Here is a 23,228-nt window from a genome sequence, read left to right on the forward strand (position 1 = left end):
TGACAGTTACATTGTGAAGGGGGTTTATTTGTAATCTATGGGAGAAACCCCCACGCAGAACAGAGAGTGAATATACAATCTCCGCATAGCAAGGCGCCCGAGTCGGTAATCGAGCCGAGGCGCTTCTTGCTGCGAGGCTCGAGTGTTGTGTTTTTATTTGCACCGCCGCCCTCTCGGTCTTAATCCAACCTCTCCGTCCTCCCTCCCACCCCTCTCTCGAGCCCGCTGCTTTATATCGCGCCCGCATTACGGCTCATGCGTCATGAGTGGTGCTCCGTTCCCCACAAACCCTTGGCCGTGGCCTCTCCCTCCTCTCTTTCTCCATCCCCCTTCTCTCTCTCACCCTCTCCCTCACCCTTCTCCATCTCCCTCCCACTTCCCTCTCTCTCCCTCACCCTCTCCCTCACCCCTCTCTCTCCCTCACCCATCTCCCTCCCACTTCTCTCCCTCACCCTTCTCCATCTCCCTCCCACTTCCCTCTCTCTCCCTCACCCTCTCCCTCACCCCTCTCTCTCCCTCACCCATCTCCCTCCCTCACCCATCTCCCTCCCACTTCCCTCTCTCTCCCTCACCCATCTCCCTCCCACTTCTCTCTCTCACCCATCTCCCCCGCAGCCTATTTTCCTCCCTCCCTCTACTGACTTCTCTCGCTCCGTCTTAATTAAATGGATGGAGTGCTGAGACCCTCCTCCCATCTCCCCCTGTCCCCCTCGATGCCCGGCTGCTACTGCTGCTGCTTTATATCTCTCATCTGTCACGGCTCTGCCATGCCGCCAGCACACGGTTACCAAACCAGAGTCCAAAAGACAAAGATTCCCCCCGTATAGCCACACGCACTGTTGAGGTCCAAGTGCTGTTGGGCAACACCCAGTGAAGGCTGGCACGGCCCACCTAATGAGGGGGTGCGGATGTTGCCAGAATCCACGCTCGGCTGCCTTTGTCTCCCCAGAGCGGATGTTTACACACCGCAGCAGGGTTTTCACTTGAGGCTGAGTCGACCTCGGGCAGGCCCAGGACCGGTTCACGCGGATATATGCCGGCCAATGTTAGCCATGGCTACGAATCGGTACATTACACTCGAACCAGCGCTCTAACACAACCACGGCGCTAGCGCTCCCCGCGAACCCCCCCGAGTTCGATACAGGTTACTCGGGACAGGGGGCGGACTGCGTGGTCGGCGTGCGTGCGTCTCGGCCCCCCTTAAGCGTACATGATGAGGCCAGAGAAAACTACTGGGTGGGTGGCACGGCGGAGCGGCTCCAGACGAGCGCCCCGGACGCGTTGGGGAGGAGGCGAGGCGGTGATTGGGGCCGGGGCGCTATTATTCTGCGTCCTCTTCCACGGCGAGCCAAAATTGCATGCCGTGGAATAAGGCGACGCACTTTAAAGGCATCAGGGGCTCGCTAAGATGGCTCCTATCGTTAACACTGACTCCCATCTAACACTGACTCCCATCTCTAACACTGCCCCCATCTCTAACACTGACTCCCATCTCTACACTGACTCCCATCTCTAACACTGACCCCATCTCTAACACTCACCCCCATCTCTATCACTGATTCCCATCTCTAACACTGATCCCCATCTCTATCACTGATCCCCATCTCTAACACTGACCCCCATCTCTAACACTGCCTCCCATCTCTAACACTGACCCCCATCTCTAACACTGATCCCCATCTCTAACACTGACTCCCATCTCTAACACTGCCCCCATCACTAACACTGACCCCCATCTCTAACACTGACTCCCATCTCTAACACTGACTCCCATCTCTATTACTGACCCCCATCTCTAACACTGACTCCCATTTTTAACATTGACCCCCATCTCTAACACTGACTGCCATCTCTAACACTGCCTCCCATCTCTATCACTGACCCCCATCTCTAACACTGACCCCCATCTATAACACTGACTCCCATCTCTAACACTGACTCCCATCTCTATCACTGCCCCCCATCTCTATCACTGACTCTCATCTCTAACACTGACTCCCATCTCTAACACCGACCCCCATCTCTAACACTGACCCCCATCTCTAACACTGACCCCATCTCTATCACTGACCCCCATCTCTAACACTGACCCCCATCTCTAACACTGACCCCCATCTCTAACACTGACCCCCATCTCTAACACTGACCCCCATCTCTAACACTGACCCCCATCTCTAACACTGACCCCCATCTCTAACACTGACCCCCATCTCTAACACTGACCCCCATCTCTAACACTGTCTCCCATCTCTCACAGACCCCCATCTCTAACACCGACTCCCATCTCTAACACCGACCCCCATCTCTAACACTGACCCCCATCTCTATCACTGATCCCATCTCTAACACTGACCCCCATCTCTAACACTGACTCCCATCTCTAACACTGACTCCCATCTCTAACACTGACCCCCATCTCTAACACTGACTCCCATCTCTAACACTGACCCCCATCTCTAACACTGACTCCCATCTCTATTACTGACCCCCATCTCTAACACTGACTCCCATCTCTAACATGACCCCCATCTCTTACACTGACTCCCATCTCTAACACTGCCTCCCATCTCTATCATTGACCCCCATCTCTAACACTGATCCCATCTCATCTCTATCACTGACCCCCATCTCTATCACTGACCCCCATCTCTATCACCGGACTCCCATCTCTAACACTGACCCCCATCTCTAACACTGACCCCCATCTCTAACACTGACTCCCATCTCTATCACTGACCCCCATCTCTATCACCGGACTCCCATCTCTAACACTGACCCCCATCTCTAACACTGACCCCCATCTCTAACACTGACTCCCATCTCTATCACAGACCCCCATCTCTATCACTTGACTCCCATCTCTAACACTGACTCCCATCTGTAACACTGACTCCCATCTCTATCACTGACTCCCATCTCTATCAATGGCTCTTATCTCGAATTCTGGCTCCGATATTTAACACTGACTGCTACACTCACCCACTCATAAACACACTCACCCACCACTCTGGCCGGTTAACATTGTGGGCTCTTAGGCCCCCATGCCCAGCAATTTTCTTAAAACAAACAATGGAGTGACGAGATCGGGAGCTGGAAGCATTGTTACATCGCACTCACTGTGACAGATGGTGACAGCTTGGGGAGGAGTCATTCATCCAGCAGTGTATTCGTCATGGCTGGTGACGACGATGACGGTGGTGACGGTTATGATGATTGTCCTGCCAATCAGCAGCTAATTCTGCCTGAAGAGCTCTTAGCCTTACCTTGGTCGAATGCGTGGCAAGCGCGAGTTCGACTCTACGGCTGGCATTCAATGGTAATTAGTTATGTCCACCCCTTGGCTATAGCATCACAGCCAAAATGCTTCCGAAATAAATGTAGTCCAACTTGACTTATTCTGGGTCACTGAGAATGAAAACGATGCTTAAAATTGTTGATTGGCTCTAGTTTTCAACATATGCTACTGGGTCAGTATTTTCGACCTTTAACTAGGAAATAGCGGAGGTTAAGTGAGTTATAAAGGGATCTCAATTTAAACCAGAAATTACTAAAATACATCTTTAACTGGATCTATGAATACATCTATGGACAGTATTTGCTTTTTTAGCATAACAATGAATGCTGCAATCTGAACCTGGTATTGCCTCATACATGATATGAATTGCATCACGTTATTCCTAGAAGTCATGGATGATGCTATCATAACTAGGCTTACATCCATCTGCTGAACAAACTGCCCGATATCAGCTCTAGAAAATCATATAGTGTCGTGCTCACTTATTTGTCAGTGTTTGATTTTGCAAAGGGACATATTTCTGTTTAGCCAAAGTGAGCAGAGATGTCTCGTACTTGTGTGAACAAAGCAGATAACTTCTGTGAAGTTTGTGGTGAAGTGACTTTTGCATCACAAAAGCGCAGTATAACCACTATGGTTAAGAATTCCTATCACCTTTATTTTGGCTGCAAAATTGGAGATCAGGACAAGATGTGGGCCCCACACATATGCTGCAACACTTGTGCAACAAATCTTTGCCAGTGGTTGAACAGGAAAAGGAAATCTATGCCTTTTCCAGTGCAAATTATTTGGAGAGAGCCAACAGATCATATCATTGCTACAACGCTGTGGGCTCTCATGAAATTATCTTTTCCGAGACCAAGGTGCTCTGCAAACCTCCTGGCTACCATCAAAGGTTTGTACACGAAGCCATACAAATATACAAACACATACATAATTTCAACCGTGATGATGGGTACAAACTGAGTAATCATTGGAAAGATGTTATTAACCATGCAAAAAAGATTTAACTACACATATTTGGACCATCTTATTTGACAGACAACTATTCTTTAGTTACTGTACAGTTTACTGATAGACAGCCAGTTTTGTTTTATCATGTTTAGCTTCTTTTTTCACACGCTGGTTTCCTGCTTTAAGTTTTACCCACCAAGCAACATAGCAGGAGGCTGTTTCTTCCTGACCTGCCTTTTTTGCTTTTACCATCTACATGGCAGGGGCTCGGTCCCATTAGCGGCAGTTGCACTTTAACAACTCTCGCACCCCCCTTCTCAGCCAGTCTACATATCAAAGGCTCAGTCCTTTGTTATGTAGACTAGCCGTAGTTTCAGCCGCATCAACCTTACCATAATAATAAAAAGGGGGCCTGTCCTGGCTCCTCCCCCCTCAACCAGTATATATACGGGGTGGGATCTTGGAATTTCTCATATACTTGATACAGCAAGCGTACTGTGACGGTTCCACCTGAAGACGGAAACTTGTGTTGCCTCCAAAAAGTCGTTATTTTTATTTTATTTTTATTTTACTTTTATTAATTGTAATTTTTTTACCTACGTGACTTTACTTCTGCATGGCGCCTCCAGTTAGGAAAGGTTTGTCAAAGAAGAAAAAGTGGACTGCATTCTCCAAACATTCCAGCAGCTATATGGCCAGTACCCCACGGAGAAGGACTGCCGGTTCCTGATGCACCAGAATCATTCTCACTTGAGTCGGACGAGGAAGAGAATGAAACTTCTGGTCCTGAACCATCAAGGTCACATGACCCAGATTTTCTCCCATCCTCCTCCTCTGAACCACACCTCATAACACAAGGTGAACTGAAATACCTTGTCAGGGATTTGGAACTACCCAAGAGGAAGGCAGAGCTGTTAGGCTCCAGACTGCAGCAGTGGAATCTCTTGGCAGGTGATGTTGGGTTTCCATGTTTCGTGACCATCAAAAGGATCTTGTCCCATTTTTATTCATGGAAGATGATCTTGTAGCCTGCAACAACGTCGATGGTGTGATGGCAGACCGCAACATCGTTCATGTTCCAGATGAGTGGAGACTTCATTGATTCATCGAAGATGAGCCTTAAAACTGTTTTGCTGCATAATGGAAATGTTTTGCCATCAATTCCAGTTGGTCATGCAATCTATATGAAGGAAACCTATGACAACATGAAACAACTTGTGAGGTGCATAAACTATGACCAAAATGAGTGGCAGCTTTGTGGCGATTTGAAGGTTGTTGCTCTCTTGCCTGGTCTGCAGACTGGATACACAAAGTACTGCTGTTTTTTCTGCGAATGGGATAGTCGTGCGAGAGATTCCTACTACATCAAGATAGATTGGCCACTCTGATAGTCATTGGAGCCTCGGAGGAAACGTTTTCAGCATCCACCACTTGTATCAAGGAAGATTTTGTTACCACCCTTAGACGTCAAGCTGGATCGATGAAGAACTTTGTCAAAGCCATGGACAAAACAAGCATCTTTCAACTACCTCCGTGGAAATTTTCCAAGGTTAAGTGAAGCTAAGATAAAGGAAGGTGTCTTTGTTGGTCCTCAGATTCGTGAACTTCTTTGAGATGATGCATTTGACAGTGCACTGCATGGCAAGGAAAAGACGGCATGGAAAGCCTTCCAGTTAGTGGCAACACATTTTCTCGGAAACAACAAGGTAGATAACTACAGGGAGTTGGTGGGGAACTTCCTCAAGGCATACAAAAGCCTTGGTTGCAACATGTCACAAAAATACATTTTTTGCACTCTCATTTAGATTTTTTCCCCACTGAACTGCAGAGCAGTGATCGACGAGCGTGGCGAGCGATGTCACCAGGACACTGCAACAATGGAGAAACGCTATCAGGGAAAATGGAGCCCATCAATGCTTGCAGACTATTTCTGGATAGTGGCAGGAGATGCTCCATTTAATGAATACAAGAGACAAGCCAAGAAGCGCTGAGTAGACACTGAATAAGGACTAAACTATATACTTATATATACATAATAGTTTTCTTGCCTTTTGTTTCATGATACATTTTATTTATATTAACCTTTTAATGATTTTTTAAGTGTTACATGAACAGGACAGGTGACATGTTATCATGTAAAGCAACCATAAACAAATGAAAAGACCTAGGTTTGCAATTTATGAGTTAAACTCTACTATGTACCATATACATAGACGTAAAATGTGAAAACTGAAATATCTTGGAAAATGTAGCCAATCGGTTGTTTTAATTGTCACATTTTAATTCAGCAAATCAAGATCCATAATAAACAGCACATTTCATCTGAAGCAGATGACGTCTAAAAATTTGTAGACCAGTGTAATGGACAGCACCGTTGCACGTGCCGTAGTCGCGTACGGTCGTTATACTTAGTAGCAACGCAGACGTTCGGAGTTATTAAAACAATGATTCGGAGCGGTGGTTCACGTGCAATCGTTAGAAAACCCCATAGTTAGATTCCTGACCAGGGTTAACGCCAATGGCGAGTGTTGCGTGAACCGGTCCTGCACCCCATCCTCTTTAGCACCAAGCGACACTGACCAGCGCGGTGAAGGGGTTATCCTAGTAGTCGCCGTTGACTAACACGGCTTATGGAGGGGGCCTTCAACCAGCGATGCATTCAACAAAAACTTAACGATTTTTATTTTACCAGGAAAAACCCACTGAGCACTATAGCTCTTTTTCAGAAGCGAGCTGACCACATAATAACTCGACCAAATGGCTTATCGTGTGGCAATTAATAGCAGCCAAATACTGTTAAACGCACAATTCTAAATGTGGAGGGAAAACCGGAAAACCCGGAGAAAAATCCACACAACCACGGGGAGAACATGAAAATTCCAAATATACAGGCATCAGGGTCGGGATTGAAGGCACGACCTCCTGTATACCAGGCTAGGTAGTTAACATCTCCCCACCGTGGCACCCATTGGCATGGGAGGCATGCCTGTGCTTGTCACTATTATGTAAACAGTAAACGTCGAGTGTTAATAACAAGCGCACGTACGTTTTACTCTTGGAACAAGGTCCCCTCTCCACGGCGATGTTTGGTGGCTGGGATAAAATCTATTACTTTCTGCCCGTCTGCAAAAGTGTCAGCAAGTCGTGGGAGCTCCCCAGTGAAAAGTTTGCGAACGTGCAAATTTCTCTGGCTGCTTCCACTACATGGGACACGCAGGGCCCTCGTGTCAGTCCGCTTCTGGACGAGGGCCTTCCCAAGCTGCGCTGCTCGTCGGGGCGATTTTACCGCACTTCACCGAGCTGGTCGGTGCAGGATGATGCAGGTGGGTGGGGGCATAGAAAGTTAAGACAATGGGATTTTGTGTTTCCACGAAGGATGCCACGTTTCTGGGCGGCTCAACCAGGACACGTGGTGATGTGCTCGCCGCCCCTTCCCTCTCTGAGCAACACCCACTTTGCATCGCCACAAAGATAAAGACCTCCGTATAGCCTGAACAGACTGTAGGGGGGAGTTCTGTTAGCGAGCACCTATGAAGGCCGGGGTACACGAGTGGGTGAATGGCCAGCACCACGCCCGACCGCCTTTGTCTCCCCAGTGGTGATGTTGACACTGCACCAGGTACTCATTTGAGGATGAGTCGACCTAGGGGAGGCCCATGACCGGTTCAGATAATCGTCACTGGTGTTGGCCGTGAGTGGGAATCGAACCCGGGTCGCCGGGTTTATCGCGCAACTTGCACCGGCCACGCGGCGAGCGGATTCGCTCTGTCTGAAGCTGGCCCTGCCCACTGCTCATGTAGCCCCTCCTGCCGATCAGGTAGCCACGGCCACTGCTCAGGTAGCCCCCGCCCACTGCCTGGGTAGCTCCGCCCTCTGCATGAATGGATCATGAAAACAGACAATTCATATTTTCTAAAAAGTTTTCTGACACCGAGACGGATTTTGTGCAGTCGGCGTGCAGCCGGCGTGCGAGCGGAGGCATCTCGCGCACTGCAGCAGCCACCACTCCAAGGCTGCCAAACTTCTCCGTGAGACGCGCGGGGAAAGAGAATGCTCGTAGCACAACGTGCCAAGGTCACACGTCAGGTTGTGTTGTTTTCTAATCGGCGGCAGAGTGCATTTAACCAGGGGCTGAGCTCGGGATATTGGTGATCCTAATTAAAAGTGACTCTATTTATTTAAGTGAGGCAGATAGGTCGGGCGCACACACGCGCACACGCACGCGCTCATATCGACGGTAATTTTCAGAAGTGCTGACGCAAGGCGCTTGTCGTGCATGCAGCGTCCCCTCCCTCGTCCGCTCCCTCCACATTCCCCCTCGAGTGCGAGCAAGAGCGACTTCCAATCCAAAGCAGTCTTGGCCATCGCCACCACCTGCGCCAACCCGCAGTGGCCAGTGTGGTGAAGTATGGCCAAAACAAGACGAGCCTGTGTGGTTGTGTGGGACAGAAGGCTTCACTCGACAGTGGGTTGCCGAGTAAAGCCCACTGAGCGATCGGTTCTTTTTCAGAGGCGACCTGGCCCCGCGTGATGATAGCTCATTGCAGTGGCTTACGTCATAATCACACGTGGTAATTTATAAGTGGCGGCCAAATAGTCCAAATGCATTTTTCTAAATGTGGAGAGGGGAGAGAGAGATGGCACGAACTCCAGTAACACAACAGGCATCACCAGGCTCCGGGATCGAACCCACGCCCTCGTGCGTGCTAGGCGAGGGAGATCACATCTCTCCACCGTGCCAAATGGCTGTTTGTAGAACTCTCGGAGCAGAGTCAAAACCGGGTAAGCCACACTCCTCGCTCTGCCGCGGTGGCTCCGCCGGAATAGAATCTTGAGTTTTTGGGGAACGGTGGAAAATTCCTCGCGGCTCGATCGATGGCACGCCGCACATCTCCGGCAGGGCGAGGGAAGAGCGTTACGGCGCCAGTTGGAGGGGGGTGGGGGAGAAGACACAAAGACGGCCTCGCTCGGGGAAGGAAGACGAGCAGCGTCCGCGTCGGATGGCATTCGATCGGCAATGGCTTTTGCGCCCCGTGGTCACGCACCTCTAGCGCAACGCCCCCCCCCCCACCGAACAACCCCCCTCCACCCACCTGGACCATCCCAATTTAAAAAAAATTTACATCGATCGTCAATGGTTTTAAAAAATGTAGTTAACAAGAGCGGGGTTCGATCGAGCATTGAGTTGGGCCGTTAGCCTGATCAGTTTAATGGGCCAAGAAAGGGAGGGAGACAGGATGAGAGATTGTGGCCACCACAGCCACGGCGTCTCTCGCTCCTCTCTTAATTTCACTTTCAAACTGCGCCGAGAGAAGACCGTGGTGCTGCCGAGGGGAACGGGATGTAGGTGTGGCGACGAGGCAACAAGGAGCCGGGATGATGATGGTGACGATGATTGCAAATGTATAAAAGAGTAAAGGCTCACCACGTGTCGTTTTTTTCCCCCTTTACCGTAATTTGGATTTGGAACGTAGCGAGATGTTTATACATATACAAACGAGGAATTGAAAGAATAAGTGTCAACTGGGTAAGACTGCAGTCGTACAAAGCGAGGCACGCGTGCGTGCCCGTGTGCGTGCCCGTGTGCGTGCGTGCGAGTACGTGCACGGGGGAGTGCGAGGGAGTGTGAAATTTATGGCGAGTTAAAGGTGGCATATGCAGCCACTTTCGCAACACCCCCCCCCCCCTGCTCTCCGCGTTATTGAGTGTGGGAAAAATTGGTCTCGAGCTCTCTCTCTCGGTAGACATCGGGGTGACCACCACCGCCTTTGTCTTCTCGTGGGAGGTGGGGAGGTGCACCCCCCCCCCCCATTGGTGTGCGAGCATGAGTGTGGCACAGCTGCCACTGGGGATGCCCCTAAGCTAGACCGCACAGCAGCAGCGATCATCGCCCCCTCCTACTGTGAACATTTATGGCAGGACCATCCCGAATAGCAGTCTTGAGACCCTCCCCTGGAAAAAAGAAGAGGATATTAGCGCCGTGGGGCTGAGTGTGTGTCGTAATAATGATGCCGCACATCTCTTGTGCCAACAAGCACTTGCAGGGCTGCACCTTTGCCTTGTATTAAACCCAGGCAAGCCTCCTTCTGTAGAGTCTCAGAACTCCTTCACAAGGAGGGTGCTGCTACATTGGGATATTTTGACCCATTTCCTTCAATGAGGGAGCCACACGACCCCAGAGCAAACCCACCACGCATACGTGGGGGGCTGACTGCTCACGCCTCTGCACAGTTGGATTCAATACAGTTCTGCCACGTTGACCACTACAAGCCTACGACACCTGGTATTCACCAACCCTACGACACCTGGTATTCACCAAGCCTACGACACCTGGTATTCACCAAGCCTACAACACCTGGTATTCACCACGCCTACAACACCTGGTATTCACCAACCCTACGACACCTGGTATTCACCAACCCTACGACACCTGGTATTCACCAACCCCACGACACCTGGTATTCACCAACCCTACGACACCTGGTATTCACCACGCCTACAACACCTGGTATTCACCAACCCTACGACACCTGGTATTCACCAAGCCTACAACACCTGGTATTCACCAACCCTACGACACCTGGTATTCACCAACCCCACGACACCTGGTATTCACCAAGCCTACAACACCTGGTATTCACCAACCCTACGACACCTGGTATTCACCAACCCCACGACACTTGGTATTCACCAACCCTACGACACCTGGTATTCACCAAGCCTACAACACCTGGTATTCACCAACCCTACGACACCTGGTATTCACCAACCCCACGACACCTGGTATTCACCAAGCCTACAACACCTGGTATTCACCAACCCTACGACACCTGGTATTCACCAACCCTACGACACCTGGTATTCACCAAGCCTACGACACCTGGTATTCACCAAGCCTACAACACCTGGTATTCACCAAGCCTACAACACCTGGTATTCACCACGCCTACAACACCTGGTATTCACCAACCCCACGACACCTGGTATTCACCAACCCTACGACACCTGGTATTCACCACACCTACAACACCTGGTATTCACCAAGCCTACAACACCTGGTATTCACCAAGCCTACGACACCTGGTATTCACCAACCCTACAACACCTGGTATTCACCAAGCCTACAACACCTGGTATTCACCAAGCCTACAACACCTGGTATCCCCCAGGCAGTCAGTCTCCACGCAACAGTCGAACCGCGCTCGAACGCTGCTTAGCACTGTGAGATCTTCCGCGTCGGGCCGCATGCAGGGGTCACTTTCGGATCTTGAAACCGTCGCCTTATTTTGGATCGCGCGCGGGGCAGCAATCATCAGCCCCCGACTAGCTAGCCAAATACCCTATTCGCAGTTTGTGCCGCACAGGGCAAGCTGCCGTTAGTGGGGGGTCTCTAGGCTCTGAGATGTTTCGTTGCATTTAATTATGTAGAGTTGTACATGGGGCTGTTCGTGCATGTGTGCGGGGGGGCTGATGGAGAGGGGTGAGGAGCGGGTGCGGGGGGGCAAGTGGGGGCAGGGGAGCGCAAGGGTGGGAGGCATGCTCGTGTGCGTGCAAGGCAGTGCACGTGTTGGCACAGGAGGAGGTATAGCTGGGGCATCTGCCAGTCATCTCAGTCAGTCAACCGATGGCACCTGGCTCTGTACCGTGACCTCCTGTTGGCGAGCCTTCAACACTTGACGTGACAGCCTGAAAGTGCACCGAGCCTGGTACAGGCGCCGTGGTGACGTCACCGTTACTTAGTGGCGAATGGCGCGTATTAGTATTATGTGTGCAGGACCGTACTGGTTACTGTTCATGTGATCGCTGTTCATGTGATCGTCATTCCACTCGTTCACCTGGGGAAAGCCTCGTTGAGCCTCAAGATTTTTTCCGGGAGGGTCCTGCCAAGTTCATGGCAGTAAGAAGAGGTCGCGACTGCTGTGTGATCCCAATTGAGTGATCTGCAGTGTCATTTATTGCCATTGCGAAAGTGTTTTTTTCGCCCAAAAAACGGTTACATCGTTGTTCTTTTTCGGTTTGTTTTTGCTATGGGGAGGGAAACCGGAAAACCCAGGGGGGAGAGAACAAACAAACTCCACACACAGAAAGACAGTCGCCTTGAGTCAGGAATCGAACCCAGGCAGTGCTTGCTGTACTGCACCGCCGTGGTGCAGGTGAGGTGACCGTGACCCCGTGTCCCTGTGGTGTCCTCGTGTCCCGTGCACAGAGAAGTCGAGCGCCATGTCGACGCTGGTGCCACGGGCTCTGCTGCCCGAGGACACGGGGGACTACTTTCGCTACGCGGGCTCGCTGACGGCGCCGCCGTGCCACGAAGGACTCCTGTGGACTGTGCTGCGCATGCCTGTGCCCATCTCCCGAAGCCAGGTGCGTGCACGCCTTGTCGTCTCTCCACACACACACGCACGCGCGTGCGTGTGTCTGTGCGGGTCTTTGTGTGTCTGTTTGTGTCGGTAGTGCAACTCGGCGACTCGAGTTCGATTCCCTCTCACGGCCAGCACTAGTGACGATTATCTGAACCGGTCCTGGGCCTCCCCTAGGTCGACTCAGCCTCAAATGAGTACCTGGTGCAATGTATAAACATCGCCACTGGGGAGACAAAGGTGGCTGGGCATGTTGCTGGCTACCCACCCCCTCATGTGCCGTGCCGGCCTTCATAGGTGCGACTCGCTAACCGCACTGGCCCCAAAAGTCTGTTTCGGTGATACTTGTGTGTGTCCCATTTTACCTATGACCCCGTCTCTTCCTTCTGGCCCCGTCTCCCCTCTGACCCCCCACCTCTTCCTGGAACCCCGCCCCCCACGTCTCCGCCGTGGCAGCTGTCGCGCTTCTGCGGGATCTTCACGACGGAGCGCTTGGGCTTCAGCAAGGTGGTGGACTACTTGCGCGACAACTTCCGCCCGGTGCAGGCCGGCTTCTCGGGTGCCGTGTTCACCTCGCGCGCCAACCGCACCGGCCCCGGTGAGCGAGCGTCCTCCCCGGGTCCCCTCGGTTAGCCGATCCCACGCGGGTGGGGTACGGCGTCGGGTAGCTCGCATTCCCTCACGTAGACGTCCAGCAAAGTGCGGAAGAGGAGGCCGAGGTGCCGCTCCTCGGGTGGCGGCGGCGGCGGCACCCCCAAGACGAGAAACATCGTGGCTTGACTGAGGTCGAACGATGTCTGCGGCGGGAAGCTACAATGGTCTCTCCCAGGAGTCACGCCGTGTTGCAGACGGAGAGGGGAAGCTCCAGATGTCTCACCTGGAGACGGAGAGTCTCTCCTGCTGAGCGGGGGGGGGGGGTTGGGGGCTCTCGCACGCTCCAGCGGCGCTCGTCCGGACCGCATGGCGCCGTCGGAATTCCGCGATCGCCGGGCGAGACGGGAGGGGAGCACCAATCAAACGCCATGCGGCACGCTCGGTGGGGCGGCCCCGTGGGTGGGGGGTGGGAACCATGCACCGCCCCCCCCCCCCCCACCGCGATGCCCCGTGTCGCCGCGACTTCTGTCGTAAGAGACGCTTCTCGGCTGCGCTCGCGAGCGGAGATTATCCACGTGGGATGCATCGCGTCCTTCTCATCCTCCTGCTCGCAGGAGGCAACGCTCGCCGTGAGCCCGGATGGGCGCGCGTGTTGGGAGCGGCGGTGCGGCAGTGAGCGCACCGCGCCACGAACCTGCCGACACGAGACCCGTTCCCACTCACGGCCACAAGCACCGGTGATGAATATCCTTACCAGACCTGGCCCTTCCCCCAGGTTGACTCAGCCTTAAAGCCGAGAAGCTGTTGCGGTGCGTAAACATCATCGCTGACTGGGGAGACAACGGCACTTGCTCCAGCTGGCTGAATGTTTACACGGGGGATCTTTACCTTTAACTTTGCACACCCTTAACTGCCCCTCTCAGAGTCTGGACTCGTCAGAGAGTACACATTTGCCTTGGCAAGAAACTTTACCAATTAAAATTCAATTATATTTTCCTTTAAAGTTTTGACAAAAAAATAATATCGACATGCCTCCTGCCTGCGTCCAATTTCTGTGACAAAACGGTACGTGATTTTTTTCTAAAGTGGCATGCGAAATGGAAAACCCCCCACCCACAACACGCACCGGGAGAGTTTGCGGGTCGTTGCTCCTTGCGCCGAGAGCGATGTGGTGCCAGCAATCATCGACAACATCGGCCGGCTGCAACTCAGTCCCGGAGTCCTCGGGGGGGCTGAGGGTGGGGTGGGGGGGCCCTTCTTTTCCCCCATGGGCAAGGATGCAGCCTCGGTGGGTATCGGTGTGTGGGTGTCACTGTGCGGGTGTGTGGGTGTTGGTGTGCGGGTGTGTGGGTGTCGGTGTGCGGGTGGGCAGGTGTGTGGGTGTCGGTATACGGGTGTCGGTGTGCGTATGTGTGGGTGTCGGTGTGTGGGTGTGTGGGTGTGTGGGTGTCGGTGTGCGGGTGTGCGGGTGTGTGGGTGTGTGGGTGTCGGTGTGCGGGTATGCGGGTGTGCGGGTGTGTGGGTGTATGGGTGTGTGAATGTGGGTGTCGGTGTGCGGGTGTATGGGTGTGTGGGTGTCGGTGTGCAGGTGTGTGGGGGTGTGTGGGTGTGTGGGTGTGCGGGAGTGTGGGTGTCGGTGTGCGGGTGTGTGGGTGTGTGGGTGTCGGTGTGCAGGTGTTGGGGTGGTGGGTGTGTCGGTGTACAGGTGTGCGTGTGTGTGGGTGTCAGTGAGCGGGTGTGCGGGTGTATGGGTGTGTGGGTGTCGGTGTTTTCGGGTTTGCGGATGTGTGGGTGTGCGGGTGTATGGGTGTGTGGGTGTGTCGGTGTTTCGGTGTGTGGGTGTCAGTGTGCGTGTGTGTGGGTGTCGGTGTGCGGGTGTCGCTGTGCTGGTGTCGCTGTGCTGGTGTCGATGTGCGGGTGTGCGGGTGTCGGTGTAGGGGTGTCGGTGTGAGGGTCTCGATGTGCAAGTGTCGGTGAGTTGGTGTCGGTGTGCGGGTGATGGCGTGTGGGTGTGCGGGTGTGTGGGTGTCGGTGTGCGGGTGTGCGGGTGTGTGGGTGTGTGGGTGTCGGTGTACGCGTGTGTGGGTGTGTGGGTGTCGGTGTGTGGGTGTCGGTGTGTGGGTGTCGGTGTGCGGGTGTCGGTGTGCGGGTGTGTGGGTGGCGGTGTGCAGGTGTGCAGATGTGTCGGTGTGTGGGTGTCGGTGTGCGGGTATGCAGGTGTGCGGGTGTCGGTGTGCGGGTGTGAGGGTGTGCGGGTGACGGTGTGCGGGTGTCGCTGTGCGGGTGTCGGTGTGCGGGTGTGCGGGTGTCGGTGTGAGGGTGTCGGTGTGCGGGTGTGTGGGTGTCGCTGTGCGGGTGTCGGTGTGCGGGTGTCGGTATGAGGGTGTCGGTGTGAGGGTGTGAGGGTGTGCGGGTGTCGGTATGCGAGTGTGAGTGTGATACCATCAGTAGGCCTGGGCTCTGGGTTGTTCTTCGTGGTTTCAGAGTCCCTGACCCGCTCCTCACGATCATTAAGGACCTTCATGATGGTGAGCGGGCCCGGGTAAAACTACATGGCCGGGAGTCAGAGCCATTCGCTGTACACCTTGGGGTACGACAGGAATGTCCTCTGGCTCCCACATTATTTAACATCTATTTCGACTGCGTAGTTCGTGAAGCCTTCAATAGCTGTACCGGGGGAATTACCATTTGGTACAGATATAATGGGAGGCTGATCGACGCCTGGGTGCGATCAAGGGATGGCTCCCTATTGGTCAACCACGTTATGTATGCCGATGATTTGGTAATAGCTGCTCATTCAGAAGAGGAGTTGGAGACGCTGCTGCTGAGACTGGAGCGTGCCACTAAGAGGTGGGGCCTTACCATCAGCCCCACCAAAACTAAGCACCTGCCTGGGTATTTTGTACCATCGGGCACTCCACCCCCACAACTCTCAATCGGTGATGGGGCAGTTGTGGAGAGAGTGGAGAGTTTCCCATACCTGGGCAGTGTGCTTATGACCGGCTCCAGTTTATCAGCAGAGGTCTCACTCCGAATCAGTCGAGCGGCAATATCTTTTCATCGGTTGCGTAACGCTGTGTGGAAGCTACCTGGTCTGTCGCTCCGCACGAAGCTTCAGGTCTTCTCGGCCACGGTCATTCCCTCCCTTCTCTACGCTTGCGAAACGTGGACCCCCCTAGTGGAGCATCTTCGCCGGTTGGAAACATTTAGGCTGGCCTGCCTACGATCCATCCTGGGTTTAACCAGGCTGGATTGTGTGAGGAGCTCACAAGTCCTTGAAAGATCTGGGCAAAGTCCCATCAGTGAGCTCCTCCGGCAGGCAAGGCTGCGTTGGCTGGGTCATGTAGCCCGCATGCCCAGCCACCGCATGCCTAAACAGCTTTTGTTCGGCCGGATCGAGGGGGCTAAACGGGCGCGGCACGGGCTAGAGAAGAGATGGAGTGATGTGGTACAGGAGGACGTGGAGCTGAGTGGACTTGCCGATGACTGGTACCAGCGGTGTCAAGATCGGCCTCAGTGGAGGAGGCTCGTGAAGGACGCTACTGGGCAGTTGGAGGCAGTCGCCCTCCAACAACAACGGAGGGCGGAGGAGCGACGCTCACAACAACGAGCGGAGCGCCGGGTGGCTAAAGCACAGCAAGTTGGCACAGTAGGGGGCACAGGTGGTGCATCAGCCAGTCATCTCGGTCATCTCGGTCAGTCGACCCGTGGCACCTGGGTCTGCCCCGTGACCTCCTGCCAACGGGCGTTCGACACTTCACGTGGCCTCAGGGTGCACATGGCCTGGCACAAGCGTCGTGGTGACGTCACCGCCACTTAGTGGCGAATGGCGGTTGTTGTGTCGGTGTGCGGGTGTGTGGGTGTCGGTGTGCTGGTGTCGGAGTGCGGGTGTCGGAGTGCGGGTGTTGGTGTGCGGGTGTCAGTGTGCGGGTGTCAGTGTGCGGGTGTGCGGGTGTCGGTGTGCGGGTGTCGGAGTGCGGGTGTCGGTGTGCGGGTGTCGGTGTGCGGGTGTCAGTGTGCGGGTGTGCGGGTGTCGGTGTGCGGGTGTCGGAGTGCGGGTGTCGGAGTGTGGGTGTCGGTGTGCGGGTGTCGGTGTGCGGGTGTCGGTGTGTGGGTGTCGGAGTGTGGGTGTCGGTGTGCGGGTGTCGGTGTGCGGGTGTCGGTGTGCGGGTGTCGGTGTGCGGGTGTGCGGGTGTCGGTGTGCGGGTGTCGGTGTGCGGGTGTCGGTGTGCGGGTGTCGGTGTGCGGGTGTCGGAGTGCGGGTGTCGGAGTGCGGGTGTCGGTGTGCGGGTGTCGGTGTGCGGGTGTCGGTGTGCGGGTGTCGGAGTGTGGGTGTCGGTGTGTGGGTGTCGGAGTGTGGGTGTCGGTGTGTGGGTGTCGGTGTGTGGGTGTCGGTGTGTGGGTGTCGGAGTGTGGGTGTCGGTGTGCGGGTGTCGGTGTGCGGGTGTCGGTGTGCGGGTGTCGGTGTGCGGGTGTCGGTGTGCGGGTGTCGGTGTGCGGGTGTCGGTGTGCGGGTGTCGGTGTGCGGGTGTCGGTGTGCGGGTGTCGATGTGCTGGTGTCGGTGTGCGGGTGTCGATGTGCTGGTATTCGTGTGCAGAAAACGCCGTGATGTTCAGATGTGGAGACCCACGCAACATTTCCGATTAAAGATCCGGCGGAGTTCGACTCCGCCACAGTTCGACTCCGCCGCGTGTTTTTCTCTCCCTTCATCTGGCGGTCGTGCCTGTGTCCGTACCCACACCCGAACCATAAACCCCCCCGCTCCCCCCCCACCACTGTGAGCAAACAACCACAACGTTAGCATAGCTAACCCCCGCCCCCGCCTACCCCGTCTACGCTGCTCCTTCTTCTTAGCACAGCACTCAACGTACGCGCCAGATATTGGCCATCGATGGCCAACCTGTGGGCCAAGCAGGGCCACACCCAGACCCAGTCCCCCCATCCTAACACCCCCGGCCGATCCCCAATCGCGACCCTCGCCGTGCCAATCCGTTAGCTGCTCGGGGCACCTTCGCCAATCGGCCCCCAGGGGGTGTGGAGGCCCGGCCGGCTCGCTACGCCAAATTGCTCACTTAATTTGATGTTATTTGATTTCGACTACGGCTCTCTCTCTGTGTATATATAGAAAGAAAAAAAGTACAAATGTATTTAAAAATATACACACGCAAATATATATTCCGTCTCTTTTACTGTTTATATCGTGGAATAATTCTGGAGGATTCATACATATTTAATAATGCCAGGGCAGAGCCCAATACATCATCGAGCAAACAGAAATGTCAGCTCATTTTCACATATTTAATGACTTGATGTAACGTAACCTTTTCCAATATTAATGTGCCGTCACCACTTCTGATATTAACGCCACTTTATATACAGCACAAACTTCCCGTTCGCCACACACACACAAATATATATTTATGAATTAGTTGTTTGGACAATCATGCGATTGTTATTACGATGATGGAAAAGGGCAAAATGGTTTCTTCCTTGGGCAAACGTCGCAGCCTGGTGAGTTCAACTCAGTGGATACTTGTAGCCTGCGTGTGGTGCGGTGTGTGCGGTGTGTAAACATCGCCACTCGGGAGACAAAGGTGACCAGGCGTGGTGGTTGCTGGCCACCAACCTCCTTCGTGTGCCGTGCCAGCCTCCATAGGTGCTACTTGCTGAAAGCACCTGCCCCAAAAGTCTGTTAAGGCTGTTAAGGCTATACTTGGGTAGATCTTTGTCTGCGTGCTTTTGTGGGAAGCGGTCGTGTAGTTGGCGAGCTGCGCTATAAACCTGGTCACCCGAGTTCGATTCCCGCTCACGGCCATCAATGCCAGTGATGATTATCTGCACCAGTCCTGGGCCTCCCCGAGGTCGACTCAGCCTCATATGAGTACAACACCAGGTGCGGTGTGTAGTAAAGATCTTAGTTTTTCTGGGGAGCGGTCGTGTAGTTGTTTAGCCCACCATGCTACAAAGCCGTTCACGACCAATAACAGTGGCGAAAGTTTAAACCGCTGCTGGGACTGGCCCTCGAGGTGCGGTGTGCAAACATCAGCACTGGGGAGACAATCGGCCGGGCGTGGTGCTGACCAGACCTCATCGGTCCTCACTAACCGCACTTGTCCCACACAGTCTGGTAAAGGCTATCCGCGGGATTTTTGTCTGTGTGTGTTGCGTGCCGCCTGTACGTACAAGTACAACGTTTGGTTTACGAGCGGGTGAAGGAAGGTGCCATTCGAAGGGACAGCATCGAAGAGCGTCACGGCTGATGATAATGGAGGATAGATGGAAGGGAAGATAGGAGAGGGAAACGGTGGCAGAGCGGTGCTCTTCATGCGACGCGCTGAAGATAGGCGATAGATTGAGAAAAAAAATCGGTCCTGGACATCGACCCAAGGGCAACGAGGACACGACGAGGCGGATGGGAGATTCTGTCGTCCCGCAGGGGTCATGAGGCACTGTGCACGGATCTCCCTAGTTGACCACGCGAATGCCGCACGATGAACGCTCACCCCTCCGGGGGGGCTAGCGCGCCTCTCTGTTTTTTGCGCGCCACGTGGATTCTTGAATCTTAAACTTCGCCTCGAGGTGGTGCAGGCCAGATGCGTTCAATTACGCGTCAAAGTTAGGGATTTAACACGGACGTTGTACACCGAACGCTGTCCGATTTTAATTATTTTTTTGCAGGCCATAACCGGGCCAAATCGAGGGGACGATGGCCGCCTCTGCAAGGCAACAGAGCCCCTCTCTCTCCCCCTCCCTCCCGGGCCCCCCCCGCCCCGGGCCATAGACCCGCCCCCCACTGATGAGGTTTTACCTCCCTACGCAAATGTTCGCACGTATTTTTGTCGGGTTTGTTTTTAATTCAGGAAGTGGCGCAGAGGTCAGAGAAAGCTTGGGTTCGAATCTGGGTTTCAGCCACTGCCCTTGATGTGACCGGGTTCGCAAGCATGGCGAGTGGATGGTCTCAGCCTGGTCGCCATGAGTCCACGGGAGAAAAAAATGGATCGCATTAATTTGGCTTTTCACTCACAGAATCAAAATATATCTGACTGCCGTTGCGACGAACATTTCCCGTACAGGGCGACCGCACGTGTACATGTGCCAGCATCGTGTTGTTACAAAGAGGTCACGCTAAGGGATCTCAGGAGTAGTTCTGTGACACCTCCTTGCGCGAGATGTTTCTGAACAAAACGGTAGCGGCGAACGTCGTGTGACCCTGGGCCCCTCTGTCCCGTGCCCCCCCCCCCCCCCGCCCTGATGGCTATGCTCACGGCAACCTCCCAAGTGAAATTGGAGCGCCGAGGTCATCCTGGCGTGGAGCCCCAGCGGCGAAGGCAGCGGCGTAGCTGGCGAGTGCACAGGCCGGTGCAACTGCACCCCCCCCCCCCCACCGCCGTGTGGCCTACGGAAGGGCGCAGGTGTCGGGGCTGTGACGAGAGAGGGAGGGGGATGAGGTGGGGGATGAAATGAGGACATGCATTATAATGAGGTCGCACTCATTACATGCAACGTGCTTGTTGCAAATTAAACACAATGCCTCACTGATGTCGTCCAGGAACATAAACCATCACGCAAACTCCGGTCATCCTCGCAGCAGCGGCTTTTGGTTGGCCATCGAACAAAGACGGTCACTGCATTACCGCGTGCTTTCAGATGCGCTTCTGCGGCCGTCTGGAATGCCTCTTCCAATATTAGGAAGCCACTGAAGCTACGCACTTTTAAATAATCTGTATTGAACACTCATTTCTTTACAACTGCTTTTTGTTTTTAGTTTGTTGTGCTTCCCCATGCACCTCCAATTAGTAAGGTTGTCTACGTACGGTGCGAAAGAAGTTCAAAATACATAGCACGGTTGGCTACGTGCAGTGCGAAATAAGTTGAACATACACAGCACGTTTGGCGGCACCAGTTGTAGTGGATTCAACTGAGTCGCAGACGTACTTCTTGGAGGCAACACATTATTTATTAACACCAACACATAACACAAATGGGTTACTGCCCCTGTACCAGATAACCTATGGTGGTGGACCACCAGGCTAACTACGCTAGTTACTGGGAGTAGCTACAATGGACAGGACCCGAGCTGGGGTCCTCGTCCACATATTGGTGACTTCTTCTTGGACGTAGATTGTAGATCTTCAGATGACGGCAGCAACGCTGAACCCCGGTCCCTGTGGGGACCCCGTTTACATGCTCCCGGATCGTGGCTGGCCCCGCCCTTGGCCACGACCACTTTCGAGAAACCTCTTGTCGTTTCTCGGATCTCACCTTGACACGTGACCACCCCCTAGCCCCCACCTGGGGCCCTAGTGTAGATCTTACTGGTCACGTGCCTTCCGGGGTCACCCAGAGTGCCACGGCCCGGGGTAACCTCACCCCATGGCTGACACTTTCATACTCCCTCCCGTAGGGGTCAGCACTGCACGCCACGCGTGGTGCTACTGAGCGCTATCCCAGCGCTCACCGAGCCCCCTCTAGAGCCGGTACTACACCCACCTATGGGGTGTCCGCGATGGCGATGCATCGCACGTCGTGCCTCGCTAGGGCCGGCATTACCCATCCACGATGTCGCTACACATACGGTGCGAAAGAAGTTGAACATACGTACATAGCAAGGTTGGCTATGTATGGTGTGAAAGAAGTTCACCATACTTAAATAGCACTGTTGGCTACATACATCATGAAAGAAGTTCAACATATGTACTGTCTTGCCTCACGGCAGATGTGGAGCGTACGTTCACAGGAAGTTCCTGTTTTTTTATGCTAATTTTGGTCACGTGACCAGGAAGTGACGATGTTAGATTTTCAGTGAACCACGCGGGCATCTGCCATCTTACTGATAATTCAAGATGGCGGCACGCGTCACATCTTAGTGAGACCACAGCCGCACTTGTCCATTGTGGGAGCTTAAGAAGCATTGTCTGTAAGTTTGTTTATATTTCTATAATATTGGCAATTCTGTTGTAATGTTGGAATGACCGTTATAGTGATGTAAATGCCTTTATGGTGCCGTTAAGTTGTTGTAGTAAATACGAGGCCTAGTTAGTAACGAAGCCTGCGACTTTCCTTATTGTGGATGTTACTTGTGATTTAGTAGGTCGAGTCAGACTTGTGCCTATGTTGCGGTCCTGAGAGTAAAGATGACGAAATATCTCATCCACAGTTTAGTGGTATGTGTAATGCTGTACATTTGGGGTGCAGTGGAATGAATACACGATGTGCCTGTATGCAACACACCGGCTTGTACTCTTGTCTAGATGTTCAGTGGTCATGTAGGGGCCTGGTCCGTCCAGGATCTATTGTTATCTAAGACAATGTTCTGATGCTGTGGTGTTCATTGTTTTGGTGTTTCCGGATTATAACAGATGCTGTATCTGTCTTCTTAGGTTTTTTCGGTAAAGTCACGTAGAAAGTAAAATAAAATAAAAACAAAAATCACGACGTTTCGGAGGCAACACAAGTCTCCGTCATCAGGTGGGACCGTCACAGCCAGATTAGCTGTATCAAGTGAGGCAATGATTCAAGATGTAATCCCTTAAAAGCGAGTTGAGGGGGGAGGGAGAGGGAGGGGGGAGCTCATCAGACTATGGTAGCCAATGAAAGGAACGTATCGGGAGGGAAGGGGGGCGAGGCCAAAAGGGTGGGCGATGGACGTGGAAGCGCTTGTGCGCAAGCGGCCAATTACTGCACACGCCAACACAATGGAGCGATTGTGCGCAAGCGGCCAGCCACTGCACCCGCCAACACAATGGGCAGAGAGGAGGAGGGGAGGTCTAATACACATGATAGACAAAAGAACGAAAATGATGATGGGTACAAACTTAGGGGGAGCTCATCAGACTATGGTAGCCAATGAATGGAACGTATCGGGAGGGAGGGGGGGCGGGGGGGGGGCGAGGCCAAAAGGGTGGGCGACGGACGTGGAAGCGCTTGTGCGCAAGCGGCCAATTACTGCACACGCCAACACAATGGAGAGAGAGGGGGAGGGGGGGTCTGATACACATGATAGACAAAAGAACGAAAATGCCCA

At 53.5% G+C, this 23,228-nt stretch overlaps 1 protein-coding gene across 1 annotated transcript in view; it reads left to right on the forward strand.

Moving 5' to 3' along the window:
- The window catches only part of LOC144729966 (receptor-type tyrosine-protein phosphatase gamma-like), a 455,918-nt gene that overhangs the window by 301,953 nt on the left and 130,737 nt on the right, over positions 1-23,228 (forward strand). Inside the window, exons 8-9 of the mRNA XM_078610395.1 lie at positions 12,456-12,613; positions 13,066-13,207. Coding sequence (XP_078466521.1) covers positions 12,456-12,613; positions 13,066-13,207 — 300 coding nt within the window. The remainder of the gene's footprint in view (positions 1-12,455; positions 12,614-13,065; positions 13,208-23,228) is intronic.

The sequence above is a fragment of the Lampetra planeri genome, chromosome 34 (genome assembly GCF_965212315.1).
Source record: "Lampetra planeri chromosome 34, kcLamPlan1.2.h2, whole genome shotgun sequence".
Taxonomy (NCBI): Eukaryota; Metazoa; Chordata; class Hyperoartia; order Petromyzontiformes; family Petromyzontidae; genus Lampetra; species Lampetra planeri.